At 33.7% G+C, this 13,829-nt stretch overlaps 1 protein-coding gene across 2 annotated transcripts in view; it reads right to left on the reverse strand.

The window, feature by feature from the left end:
* Positions 1 to 203: 203 nt before the first annotated feature.
* LOC136852128 (macrophage mannose receptor 1-like) overlaps positions 204 to 13,829 on the reverse strand; it is a 40,575-nt gene continuing 26,949 nt past the window's right edge. Inside the window, exons 35-48 of one of the 2 annotated variants that reach the window (XM_067126578.1) lie at positions 13,231 to 13,360; positions 12,304 to 12,474; positions 11,682 to 11,804; positions 10,554 to 10,699; positions 9,567 to 9,657; positions 8,866 to 8,978; positions 7,499 to 7,633; positions 6,750 to 6,927; positions 5,909 to 6,035; positions 4,766 to 4,887; positions 3,661 to 3,822; positions 2,993 to 3,061; positions 1,904 to 2,029; positions 204 to 806 (exon numbers count right to left, since the gene is read on the reverse strand). In XM_067126578.1, coding sequence (XP_066982679.1) covers positions 712 to 806; positions 1,904 to 2,029; positions 2,993 to 3,061; positions 3,661 to 3,822; positions 4,766 to 4,887; positions 5,909 to 6,035; positions 6,750 to 6,927; positions 7,499 to 7,633; positions 8,866 to 8,978; positions 9,567 to 9,657; positions 10,554 to 10,699; positions 11,682 to 11,804; positions 12,304 to 12,474; positions 13,231 to 13,360 — 1,788 coding nt within the window. In that variant the 3' untranslated portion in view covers positions 204 to 711. Of the gene's footprint in view, positions 810 to 1,903; positions 2,030 to 2,992; positions 3,062 to 3,660; positions 3,823 to 4,765; positions 4,888 to 5,908; positions 6,036 to 6,749; positions 6,928 to 7,498; positions 7,634 to 8,865; positions 8,979 to 9,566; positions 9,658 to 10,553; positions 10,700 to 11,681; positions 11,805 to 12,303; positions 12,475 to 13,230; positions 13,361 to 13,829 lie in introns of both variants that reach the window. The other variant, XM_067126577.1, reaches the window with a different exon arrangement.

Genomic DNA, 13,829 nt, shown 5'->3' on the forward strand with positions numbered 1-13,829 from the left:
ATAAATCAAAAATACCTTATTATAAAGGATAATAAATTAAAATTTATGTTAAACATATAATTAAATTTAGAGTAATTTATATTTACACGCCATTTATTTACAGAGAAGTCATCCTGTTATATATGGATTTCAAGATAATTTTTCTTGGACACTGGTAGTTTTTGAGGTTTATAAATCTAATATTAAAGTATATATATAGGCCTACCTATATAATATGCAGAGGATATGGACACAGTAAAGTAAAAAGACAATGAATAAACATATAAATAAATAGATATAATGGTAATCTTAGAAGTTTATAAATCGAATATCAAAGGATATATAGGCCTACCTATATAATATGCAGGGAATATGGACACAGTAAAATAGGAAGACAATGAATAAATAGATAAATAAATAGATATATAAATAGATATTTAAATAAGTAAATAATATCAAAATTTCACTTCACCATCATATGACATAAGCACAATTACTTTCATTTATTTGTCAGCCCATCTTGACAATAAGTTGAGTTAAACTGTTACATTCATATACCTTTCAGTGAAAACTTTTATCTCTGCAGACCTAAATTGCAATAAACTACTTGTGCTTATTACTAAAGTAAAATGAACCAGTATTATTTACGTAGATTTAAGGTCACAGATCAAGATAACGGGTGCTCTAACTGACTGTAGGCCTATGCATCAGTTGATCTGACTGACCGTAGGCCTATGCATCAGTTACATCACTGTGAGGGATGTACGCCACAGATGATTCCTTTTCCTCGCTGATATGGGAAAGGTTAACCACTCCTCCGGTTCGACCTGCTAATAAATGAATGAAATATATGAATATATGAATAAACTATACAGTTCATAACTTTATCAACACAAGGAAAAAGAACAATTCACAAAAGTTCAAGCGAAGCTGCAATGCATTACTACCCTAAAACAATTCTCCTTATGTTCATAACTGATTTATATTTTTATCTACTTATTTAGTAATTCATTAATTAATTTTTTCCTAAAAAGTGATCTCTTTCTATATTTCCTATTATCTTCTGTAACTTCTTTCAAATGAACACTATATTCTTTGGAAGCTTGAATTTCAAGTCATTGGCCCCTGCGGGCTTCTTCCATATGAATAGGGGTTTATCATCTGAATAATAATAATAATAATAATAATAATAATAATAATAATAATAATAATAATAATAATAATAATAATAATAATAATAATAATAATCTTTTTTTTTCCAGCTAAACACCATATTCTTAGGAAGCTTGAATTTCAAGTTATTGGCACCTGTAGGCCTGTTACATATGAATAGGGGTCATTATAATAATAATAATAATAATAATAATAATAATAATAATAATAATAATAGTAATAATAATAATAATAATAACAATAATAATAATAATAATAATAATACTCGGATTTATAATAATAATAATAATAATAATAATAATAATAATAATATTAATAATAATAATAATTATAATAATAATAATTATAATAATAATAATAATAATAATAATAATAATACTCTGATTTATAATAATAATAATAATAATAATAATAATAATAATAATAATAATAATAATAATAATAGTACTCTGATTTTTGTACCATAATGTATGAATGAATCAAATCATTATTACATCAAACCTCTTTCACCCCTTTACTGTACCTCCGTTCATATTTCCTTCCTTCCGTCTTACTTTCCACCCTCTCCTAACAACTGTTTTCCTCCTGTTACACCTTTAAAACCCTCTTCCTGTCAAATTCCCTTCCTGCGCTGAATGACCTCACAGGTCCCAGAGCTTGGTCTTTGGCCTAAATTCGCTATTCTTTTCTATTCCATTATTACGTCAACACTTCTAGATTGCTTGGGTATGTCAAGAGTGTTTGTACTTACCTGAATTAAAAACTTGAGTATTCGTATTTTTCTTTTTGACCAGTGACATTCCGACGAAGCCAACTGCAGCGAAAGCGAACAGGACTGCGAAGACGATTCCGAATATTGCGCCGCCACTAAGTCCACCTGGTAAGTCAATATAAGATTATTGGTTGCTAAAAGTAGCTCTGGCATACATCATGTTTTTGGTGTGTTAAGCTGGTATTATTTTCGTGACACCAGGACATGCTTATTAACGTAAGTAATGTGTTCTCTACAATGTTCATTATGCAGTAATTTTTTTTTATCTTTGTCAAAATGTCAAATCATGGGAGGTCAATACATAAATCGAAGTTGCTAAAAGTGGCTTTGAAATACACCAGTTTCATGATATGTTAAGCTGATATTATTTTCGTTAAACCAAGACCTGCTTATTAACGTAATGTTCTCTGCAATGTTCATTATACAGTAATTTTTTTTATTTATCAAAAAGTCAAATCACGGAAGCTTTATTTTTCCGACCACCTTACTCTATACAACCATTTGTTAATTTTTTGGGGGGAAGAAGTTTTCGCATCGTAATTTTTTTTTATTTTTTACAACTCTTCAAGACCGACTTTGCATCTTTAGAAAGGGAATGAAATACTTTATTGTAATACCAATTGACGGTCTTACTTATTCAAACGTCTTAATGTAATATTGTTATAAAAAAATCATTTACAAACCACATTTTAGTTAACTAACCATTTGATAACTAGCTTATTTCTTTATTATGTCTATCATATTTTTATCATTAAATTTATATATCAACTAGTAAATATCCCACTGAAAAATTACAATGATATCTCTAGATGTTAGCCTCAATTAAATGATTTACTTAACTCCCTCAAGAATATGGATATATGAACCAAATAGACTAGGAAAATTAAAATATATTTTATCTTGCATTAAGTAGCGTTCAAAAATATTGAAACTGTAATTAACTAGACGAAAAAACCATCTGTCAAATCTTATGACCCTTAATTATAATTAAATATAATTTTCATTTCATTCTCAAGACCCACTTGACCCCACGACGTCAAATTTCCCACCACAGGCCACCTGACTCACCTCCTGTGAACGGACTATCAGTTGGAGGAAGAGGTGGCAATGTAGGATTTGTCGGCTCCTTATCAGGTACTGTGAAAGATAAAATTTAACATTAGGATGTTTCTTTAAATATCCTTTGAATTAATTAAAAAAAATACTAATTTCAATTAATTAAAAATACTCATAGTATCATGTCTTAAAATGGAGAAACAAATCCACAGTTGTGTATGGGTACAAATTATAAAATCTAAACAGAGAGCTTTCGAGAATCTGAACGATTTCCCTTCTCAATCTACAAATTCTCGAAAGCTTTCTAATGTTTAGCTTTCTTTTTGGAATGTATTTGTACCCATACATAACTGTGAATTTCCCTCTCTATCCTTTGAATAAGTAATATAGTCAAGTCCATGGTAGAGGTTGTTTCATTATACATGTAACATCTGCCAATTGACTGATTGGATTACGTTACGTGACAAGGTTTGCATTTGAAGTATTCCGTCATCATAAATTTGCTAAATATCCAAAAGATAGCGAGTTTTGTGTCGACAATCAATGATTATGAATTTTGGTATGCATTAAGGAAATTTAAAAGCGCTGTTTATAATAAACAAAATAACGCTAAAATAACGTCAACAGAAATGTGTATAATCCTCTATCAGGTCAAAACACAGGTATTAAATAGATCTTACTCTTCACAGCTCTGCAGATGAAAGCTCGGTAACTGCTACAGGGCAGGTCGTTCCACTTCCCGTCCTCGTGGTAGAACTCGGTGCACTGCTCGTAGTCCATACTGGGTTCCCCCTCAGCCCAGTTCTGGTAATCGAAGGGTGTCCCGTCAGACCAGCCTAGACCTATGCAGGAGGAAATATAGAATTTAGGTCGTATGCCAAGCACTGGGGGGACTTATGATGAGACCATTCAACGCTGAAATTAAGAGTAAAGATTTGAAAGGGGTGTGGGCCCCCAGCTGGGACTTTCCAGGCAGACGCCACCAAAAAAGTCAATTGAAGACCAACCACAAGGAAGGCCAACCTCTGTCACGCGGTCGCCAGAAACATAGACCAGGGACAAGCTGTAGAAGCAACGTTTATTAGTATTCTCATAAGACACAGTCGCCTATGCATAAAAACGCAACTGTGTACAAATGTAAAGACATTTCAGCTTTCAAGCCATAGGTATCATATTGTCTTCCTTGGCATATACAAGGAAATAGTCTTTTTCACGTGTGAGAAAACACACCTTCTCCCAGTTACATGCCCTTCTTGTTCTAAGTTTAAATCTAACTTTTCTGCTTCGCGATTGTTAGTGACATGTCCAGAGTTTTGATTGATAAATTAGTATATACCTGTATATCACTCACCTTTCTACCTCTACAGGTGTAACAGGAGGAAAGCCTCGCAGTTGCACTGCGAAATAGTTTAGTAAAAAAGTTTTAAAGGTGAACAGGAGAAAAGCCAAACACCTGCACTATGAAACAATTGTAAGGAGATGGTGGACAGCAAGATGGAAGGAGGAGAATATGAACGGAGGTACAGTAAGAGGAATGATATTTGTCGCAGCTAGGGGCCGAAGGGATGCTGCAAAGAACCTTAGTTAATGCCTACACTGCACTGAGCGAGGTGCACTGATAGCACTACCCCCTCTACGGGGAAGCATAGGCCTATGAATTGGTAAATATATAAATTAACGTATAATATAAAATGAAATTGATTTGTAAAGTCTGATATTGCTGCTTAAACAACTAGACACACATTAAGACAGTTTTTGAGCAGTAAAATAATAAAATATACTTACCAGTCGATTTCTGAATGAGGCCAAGCCATATGTTAAGCTTTAAACCCTGGATGCTGTGTTTCAGAAGGGCGTTCTCGTCTTCAGAGTGAATGGACGTCAGGTTGGAGTCCAAGAACATACAGCTGTAATAACCCAGAGATTTTGTAAATCATAATGTATACTTTACAGTTAATACAATTAAACTAGTGGACCCGTCCCATCAAAACTGATTTAGTAGAAGAGAGAAATTAGACGGAATACATGTATAGATCATGAATATTTTCTAGCTGTTGCATATACAATAAGAATAATAATTATAATAGTATTTATTTTCTATCTGTCATCCTATTCGATTGGGTTGTATTTATAGTGTGGGGTTCCGGGTTGCATCCTGCCTCCTTATATTTTCGAGATTCCTTTTCAGGGATCTTGGGGTCGTGCCTAGTGTTCCTATGATTATGGGTACAATTTCCACTGGCATATCCCATATCCTTCTTATTTCGATTTTCAGGTCTTGATACTTATCAGTTTTTTCTCTTTCTTTGTCATCTACTCTGGTGGCCCATGGTACTGCTACATCAATGAGTGATACTTTCTTCTTGATTTTGTCAATCCGTTAAGTGTCTACTGGCACGTATCACCCTACCTGTTCTGATACCATAGTCCCAGAGGATCTTTGCCCGATCGTTTTCTACCACTCCCTCAAGTTGATGTTCGTACCACTTTTTACTGGAAGCTAGGTGGTGTTTATTGCACAGGCTCCAGTGGAGGGCATTTGCTACCACATCATGCCTCTTTTTGTACTGGTTCTGCGCCAGCGCCGGACATTCTCTTGCTATGTGGTTTATGGTCTTGTCTTTAACTGCATATGGGTGAGATGTTATTTCCATCTATTGTTCTTTGGATATATCTGGTTCTTAGGGCCTGATCTTGTGCCGCTGTTAGCATTCCTTCTGTTTCCTTCTTGAGTTCTCCAGCTGAGCATTGTATTTTTTAGGAAGCTGATGGTGTTTTCCTCTGCCCCATATATTTTCAGGCATTCCAGTAGACACGTGTGTGGTATCATGTCGAAGGCTTTCTTGCAGTCAATCCATGTCATGTTAGGTTTGTTCTCCTTCTCTTACTATTCTTCATTACTATTATTATTATTATCACATTACTTACTGTGAATGAGCGTCATTCCAATCCTTCAGGTCCTTGACGACCAAGTAACAGTAAGGACCAGGTAAGGAAGTCCAGGTGTCGTCCTGGCAGTGACCTGTTATTGGGGGACCTGGGGATGGAGCCTCGTCTGGTTTGAGAGAAAGGGGAGTGACCTGTTAGTCTACCTTTGTCTAATCTCATTATGCAATTAAATTTTACTATGATTAAAGATAATAGTATTAAATAGTACTGCTCTTCATAATAAAGTTATAATTGCGTTTGTATATCTATAAGTAGCTTTTTGATCGATATACATACATACATATATACATAAATAAATTTCTGACTCACATCAGGATCGAACCCAGGTCTTTCAGTTGAAAGGCAAGACCAGGGTTCGATCCTGATGTGAGTCAGAAATTTATTTCTGTTCCACATGTGATTGTGTGTTGATTATTTCTAACATATATACATATATGCATACATCCGTAACTTTTATATAAACAAATATTAAGCCACAAATACTATTTAACGTTTATGTATTTTCAATTACTTTCTGAAGTGCATACATACATACATACATACATATATGACTTTTTATATTAACAAATATTAAGCCACAAAAACCATTTCATATCGAATTCACTATACTTGGGAATCACTTACACCCAGGGGAATTATAACTGCCAAGTGATTCTGCACTCCTAGTTGTAAAATATTCCTAAGGTACAGTGAATTCGACATTAAACGGTATTCGCGAGTTAATATTTGTTTCAACATTCGTACAAAGAAAACTAGATTATTTCTATAAGATACAAATGTCATATTCAGACCAACTTAATAGAAAAAATATACTCCTCACCTTCTGAATGTTTACACAAAAACGGCTTCGGTTCGTCACACCTTTCGTTGTACCAATGACCATCGTCTGAATCCAACATGACACAGTTTTTGTCAGTGACGTTGACCTGTGGCTGGGCCTCTCCCCAATTCGTGTAGGTCACGGGCCAGTTGTCTGACCACTCGTAAGTGCTTTGCACCTGTTCAGGGACAGGTAATTGGGAGTTATATATACCATACTTGTTTTAATTATCTCAGGCGTTTCCCGTTATCCGCATGATTATTTCTTGTAGGTAATCAACGAACACATATATTGTATATATTCATTTTTTTACACTTTCGTTACCATGGAAAAAATATTTCTAATTATTCAGAAAAAAGTACAAGTGTTGTGCCTGAGTTTTTGGCAATTTTCGTCTGTGTATTCAAGCACGAAGTGCGAATGTAACAGACTTTTTTTTTATTAGCGTAATAATTACTTTTCTACAAGTTAGCTCCAAAAATGGATCAATATAATAATTTACATTAATCTTTTCTTTGCAACTGTCATGCCTCCAAAAATGAGATTATAATATATATATATATATATATATATATATATATATATATATATATATATATATATATATATATATATATATATATATACATTATATATGTTATAATATATTTATATATATATACATATATATTTATAAACAGACCATTATACAAAAACCAAAGTCAGCTAGGGCCAAGATCCCGTGAAAAGCGAAACACCAGTTAACTTACCTTCCTGTTATTCAATCCTATCCAGGGATGCAACATAGGATCCTCCTGTCCAAGAATCCAAAGGAAAGAATTCTGGTGAACGTCATAAGCAGAAGCCAGATGAGATCCTTCGGCTGCACACGTTTTCTCGGCGTCCTGATCGTGAAGGATAATGATTAGGATGAAGGGAACAGCAAGGTTGGAAAGTGAAGGTCAGACTCTCGTTACCAGAACACAGGCAAGACGTAAATGAAGGTTTGTGTAGCAGTTATCAACAAGGAAATGGGCATACAATTAGCACTAGTTTCTTGCTGATATTCATACAGTTGTATGTAAAGTATGCTAAGTATGATCTATTAAAAATGAGAGTTAGTTTGACTTCTAAAGGCGCTTCTCGATGTCACGAGAATAATTATCTTTCTTAAAGCGCTTGCCATTACGCATTTTCAATCAGCTCACGACCGCTTCCGTTTTCTCTCAACCTTCTTAAGACAGTTTTACAGCTACTTAATTACTCAGAAATCTTTGAAAGCATAATCAGGGTAATGATGGAGTCTCTTACCATTATTGGTTTAAATGAGCATCAAAAAGAGAGATAGAGACCCCAATTATCGAGGTAATATTATGTCACTCAAACTTTTGCTTGACCCAGTCCAAGAAAGTCTTTAAAAGGATTCTGACACTAGTCGAACGGTGACTCTGTTGCCTTACAATGCAACATAGGGTATTCATAAATTGCAATACTCAATTATAGCTACATACAGTCGGGTTTGTTGCCATACAATGCAACATAGGGTATTCATAAGCTGCAATACTCAATATTAGCTGTAGGGTATTCATAAATTCCAATACTCAATTATTCATAAACTGCAATGCTGAATTTGAGCTACATAGGGTATGCATAAATTCTAATCCTCAATTATTCACAAAATGGCAATGCTCAATTTTAGCTACGTAGAGTATTCATAAATTCCAATACTCAATTATAGCTAAGATCAAAAATGGTAGATGAAAAGCAGAACAGTGCTCCTTAAATACTGAGAAAAATTGAATGTTATTCTACACTTAAGCACTTTAAACTTCCCATATGATATTCAATTTACATTATTCATTTTAATGCTACGGTGTATATAAAATAGTAAGAAGTATCCATCTGTTAAGGAATACTTTCCTGGTATATTTAATGAGTTTCTTAAAGCTATGTCAGGTCACAGATCTAAATAGAATGACAGTAAAAGTATATCCCTTTTAAATCGCTCTTCGACACTAGTTCACCAGTCAACGAAGTTAGTTTACAAGAGAGAGAGAGAGAGAGAGAGAGAGAGAGAGAGAGAGAGAGAGAGAGAGAGAGAGAGAGAGAGAGAGAGAGAGAGAGACTTTTGTTTTACCTCCCAAGTCATGGGCGTTTTCTCGGGCCTGTAACATTCGTCCTTATAGCTGTAGTACTTATCATACGGCGGTTCGCATTTAGGGAGAGAAGTTGGCTCAGTTATGGACGGATCTGCAATGAGAAATGACAAGTTTGTGACAAAAATTTGCATACACTCCATAGTGTAGAGTTGACCTGTTTATGAGACAGACATTTTATATATTTTCTAGTGCAGAGGCCGATGGCATTGGCAACCGAATGATTTCTGTTGCCTAGCCCAGACTGTAGAACATAAAATAAAGAACTGAATATATATATATATATATATATATATATATATATATATATATATATATATATATATATATATATATATATATGTGTGTGTGTGTGTGTGTGTGTGTGTGTGTGTGTGTGTGTATAACTGAATCACGAAAATATGGAACGTGATGAATATATAAATAAAGACAATTGCCTTTATTTATATATGTACGTATATATATATATATATATATATATATATATATATATATATATATATATATATATATATATATATATACAGTATATACATATATACATATATGTGTGTGTGTAATAAAACCAGTCAAGACGCGTGACGAAAATATAATGCGAATGCCAAAATACTAGAATCACATACCGTATAACATAAATTAACATTTACAAATAACTTGCAAGATTCCAGAGTATAAATCTTACCTTGCTGCATGGCGCAAATGTAAGCAAGATTGTTATAGCATGAAATATCATTCATCAGTCCCGTTGGATAAATCGCCTGAACGCAGTTCTCCTGAAACATTAATTAATACCAAAATTAGTAAATGTTTAGGGTCACATACCATTTTTTTTACAGATAAAATCAGTATTTCACAGCAAATTATTTTCAGACAATGCCAATTTTTTTTTTATATGTAAGACGAGTCCAGCATTTTGATCTATATTTATATACAAAAGTCTTATATTATCTACATCACGGTTCATTATTCTTTGACAAATGTATACTTTCCCGAGTATGAAAATATGTTATAAAAATTTTGCACAGAATGGGAGAGAAACTTTCTGAAGAAAATATGGCATCATTGCTTAGTATACGTGCTTTCAGTGTACAATAAGCCTACATTGTGCGGGAAATGAATCATTATAAAAATGCAATGTACATCATAGGAATGTTATATAATTTTCAAAGCCCATAGCATAGTATGGAGAAGGCTTCATTACATAAATACATTAAAATACGATGGTAATGATTCAGTAGGGAACAGTATTATCCAAATCACTTTTAGGCAGGTGATAAAAAAAAATGAACCCCGTGCGGTGCACTGTAGGCATTACTTAAGGTTCTTTGCAGCGTGCCTTCGGCCCCTAGCTGCAACCCCAAACGTTTCTTTTACTGTACCTCCTTTCATATTCTCTTTCTTCCATCTTGCTTTCCACCCTCTCCTAACAATTAATTCTTAGTGCAACTGCTTTGAGGTTTTCCTCCTGTTACACCTTTCAAACCTTTCACTCTCAATTTCCGTTTCAGCGCTGAATGACCTCATAGGTGCCAATGCTTGACCTGTGGCCCTAAATTCTATATTCAATCCAAACAAAAATTAATTTTATGAAGGGGAAAATTCATATTCTACACAGGCCTATAAATAAGGAAAAAAAAATCATCTATAGGAAAACGACAATAAACCTCACCGCCATGTACTGGCCATTCGGTTCCCCAGGAGCCCAGGGAGTGTAGTCGACAGTCGACTGGTCGATCCACACGTATTCTCTCATTTCGTATTTGAGGCCAATCCAGACATTATGGCCGTGCAATCCGACCATTGCTGTTATGTAGGCTGTTGGAGAAAGAAATAATATTTTCGCTTGTCTGCTGAAAGCTCTGTCGATTTGGTGGATGAATAATTAAAAAATCAAAAATGTTTGTTGATTTTGTGGATGAATAATTAAAAAGTGAAAAATATTTGTTGATTTTGTGGATGAATAATTAAAAAAATAAAAATATTTGTTGATTTTGTGGACGAATAATTAAAAAGTTAAAAATATTTGTTGATTTTGTGGATGAATAATTAAAGTTAAAAATATTTGTTGATTTGTTGGATGAATAATTAAAAGGAGAAAAATATTTGTTGATTTGCTGGATGAATAATTAAAAACTGGAAAATATTTGTGAGTGAATATATGGATGCAAAATAAACATTTTTCCATCCATTTCTTTATCTAATCAATTTACTTACATACATTTACTTGTACTTTTACCTGTTTAATTACACATTCATTACAAAAATTATGAAAATTCGAATTTGCGTTCAGTGTCAAGTAGATAGGTTTTTGGCTGAATGGTTTATCCATGAATACACGTGTTTGTGCATGAATGCAAGAACCATTAAGAAACACTCACATACATACATGCATACAAACATACATATATACGTATAAACACAAACACGCACACTCACACACACACACATATATGTATATATATATATATATATATATATATATATATATATATATATATATATAAATATAAATATATATATATATATATATATATATATATATATATATATATATATATATATATATATATATATATATATATATATAAATTTTTTTGACGAAACAAATCTGCTTTTGAAAATATAGCCATGTTACAACACAACCCAAATTATGACAATTAATGAATTTTCTTCATCATTATGACAATCACTTACATTTTTCATTATTAATTCTCTATTCTGTTCAAGTCCCACCTCACAGAAGATAATAACTCAGATTTCTATTATTTGACTCCCCGGAAGTTCTTTCTAACCTTACCCATTTCCTTAGGATTGTGAAGACTAACCGCGTCGGCACCATCGTATAGAGATCTGCATTTGGCGGCGATAAAATCGAAGTATTCCGTGGTCTCCACAAGCTTAAAACACCTTCCGGTTGCTCCTGAAGGAGAATAATATAATTGTCTTATATATCAATTGAAATATTCAATGTGCATGCAGATGATTGCCTAATAACTCAACCGCAGGATCTATTACAACTTTCTCTTGCTTTGACGAAGGATGAATAAAAAATATTCAACAAATTTAAATAAAAACATCAGCCCATATCTGACAATACAGTAAACTAAAACCTTAAAAAACTAAAAAATTAATTCTGTATGTCAGAGAGACATTCTACTGGCTCTTTTAAATGTTAGATCTATAGTAATTCTGTAAAAAAAATGTTAAATAAATCTACAGTACATTATTAAGATTTCCCTTGCTGCTGGTACCATCCTGAATAAGAATACAATCCTATTCCCTGATCTGCACATCCTAGCTATCTCCTTTGCTTCCCAGAAGACAGCTAGGATATCCTAGCACATCCCAGCTACCTACTCAGAAAAACTTACTTCATAGAAACAGGTGCTTCAGGAGAAAATAGTGACAGCTGCACTTACCAACATGAATCCATCCTTCTGGGCAGTTACCAGAGGGGGGTTCTGTCGGGGAAGGTGGGGGGACTGTGGCCCCTTTAGGCCTCTTGCATACCCTTCCGGTCAGGTGCCCGCAGTTTTTGTCGTTCCAAGTACCCAATCTTCGGTTGTACATCTCAATGCAGTCTTCCTGGTCTGGGATTAAGGGTAGTTTTGGGAGGTGGTGAGTTCTGAGAGGTACAGTCTAGTAATAAGGTGAAATCATAGATAATGCAGTTTTTGGTAAACTGGATATTCTAACAAATAGATATTAGTTAACTCTGGTTTTGGTGCCACTAAGTACACTCTTAGAAATTTTAAAATATCACTCAGAAACAACAGGTTTTTTGGTAAGTGGATATTCTAACAAACAGACATGAATTAATTCTGGTTTTTGTGCCAATGTTTAAAAACTATTTCCAGTACATAAGATAACAGTTCTGTATACACTATATTGGATGTGAAGTTTTTCTGACTCATTCGACACTGTAAATGTAAATTAAGCAGAGTTTTATCATTTATATACCCAAATGTGCCTTGCAGTATTTAGGATTAATCAAATACGAAATAATAGCTGGAAAGGAAAGCAAATGACATTCAGTACTGAAAAGGAAATACTTTTTATACAATCATTATGTGACCATTAATTATGCACAATGCCATCCGTCAATTTAAGAAGAATATAAAATATATTCCTATATACACATTTAAATTAATTCAAAATGATTGTAATCTGTGTAAATTTAGCTGTAAATTTCGACACAACTTACTTTTAAGCAAACACGTATAGTATAAAATAATTCTTATAAACGTATTTAAATTAATTCACAATGATTATATTCTATGTACATTTGACTGTATATTAAGACACAACTTTCTTTTAAGCATACAAGCAAAGAGGTCTATACGTACCCTGAAAACTGTTAGGCTCTCCAGGTGCCCAGTTGTCGTAGCTGAAAGGACTTCCATCTACCCACTGGAAGCCAGAATCTGCAAGAGCTCGACCTCCAACCCAAATCCCATCGTCTGAGAACTCATCGAGCTGATGAGGAAACGCATGATTCATTCATCATCTTGAAGATTATTATATAGATAACTGAATTAGTCTAATTTATTAATGGTCAAAGGGAAGCAAAGAAGTTAATTTGAAGTCAAAAGAGCTAGAGTTTTAAGAGTCAGAAAATTAATTAAACGTCAGACTGGGGCATTGTTTGATTATTGTTAAGGTTGCACGATAAGAGAATCGTTATTTTAGTTTTTTTCTGGTCAGAGAAGTAATAAAACGTGACGGGGGAATATAAGAGAGAGAGAGAGAGAGAGAGAGAGAGAGAGAGAGAGAGAGAGAGAGAGAGAGAGAGAGAGAGAGAGAGAGAGAGATCCGATTATTTCAAGTTAATGTAAACAACACTAGAGGAGGTTGGAAGGCAACTAAAGGTGCAAAAATAAAATCTACGGTCATCGCACGCCACATTTCACCATCTGTTCCTGACGACCTCGTAATAATCGAAGCT

Source organism: Macrobrachium rosenbergii, chromosome 25 (genome assembly GCF_040412425.1).
Source record: "Macrobrachium rosenbergii isolate ZJJX-2024 chromosome 25, ASM4041242v1, whole genome shotgun sequence".
NCBI classification, from domain to species: domain Eukaryota; kingdom Metazoa; phylum Arthropoda; class Malacostraca; order Decapoda; family Palaemonidae; genus Macrobrachium; species Macrobrachium rosenbergii.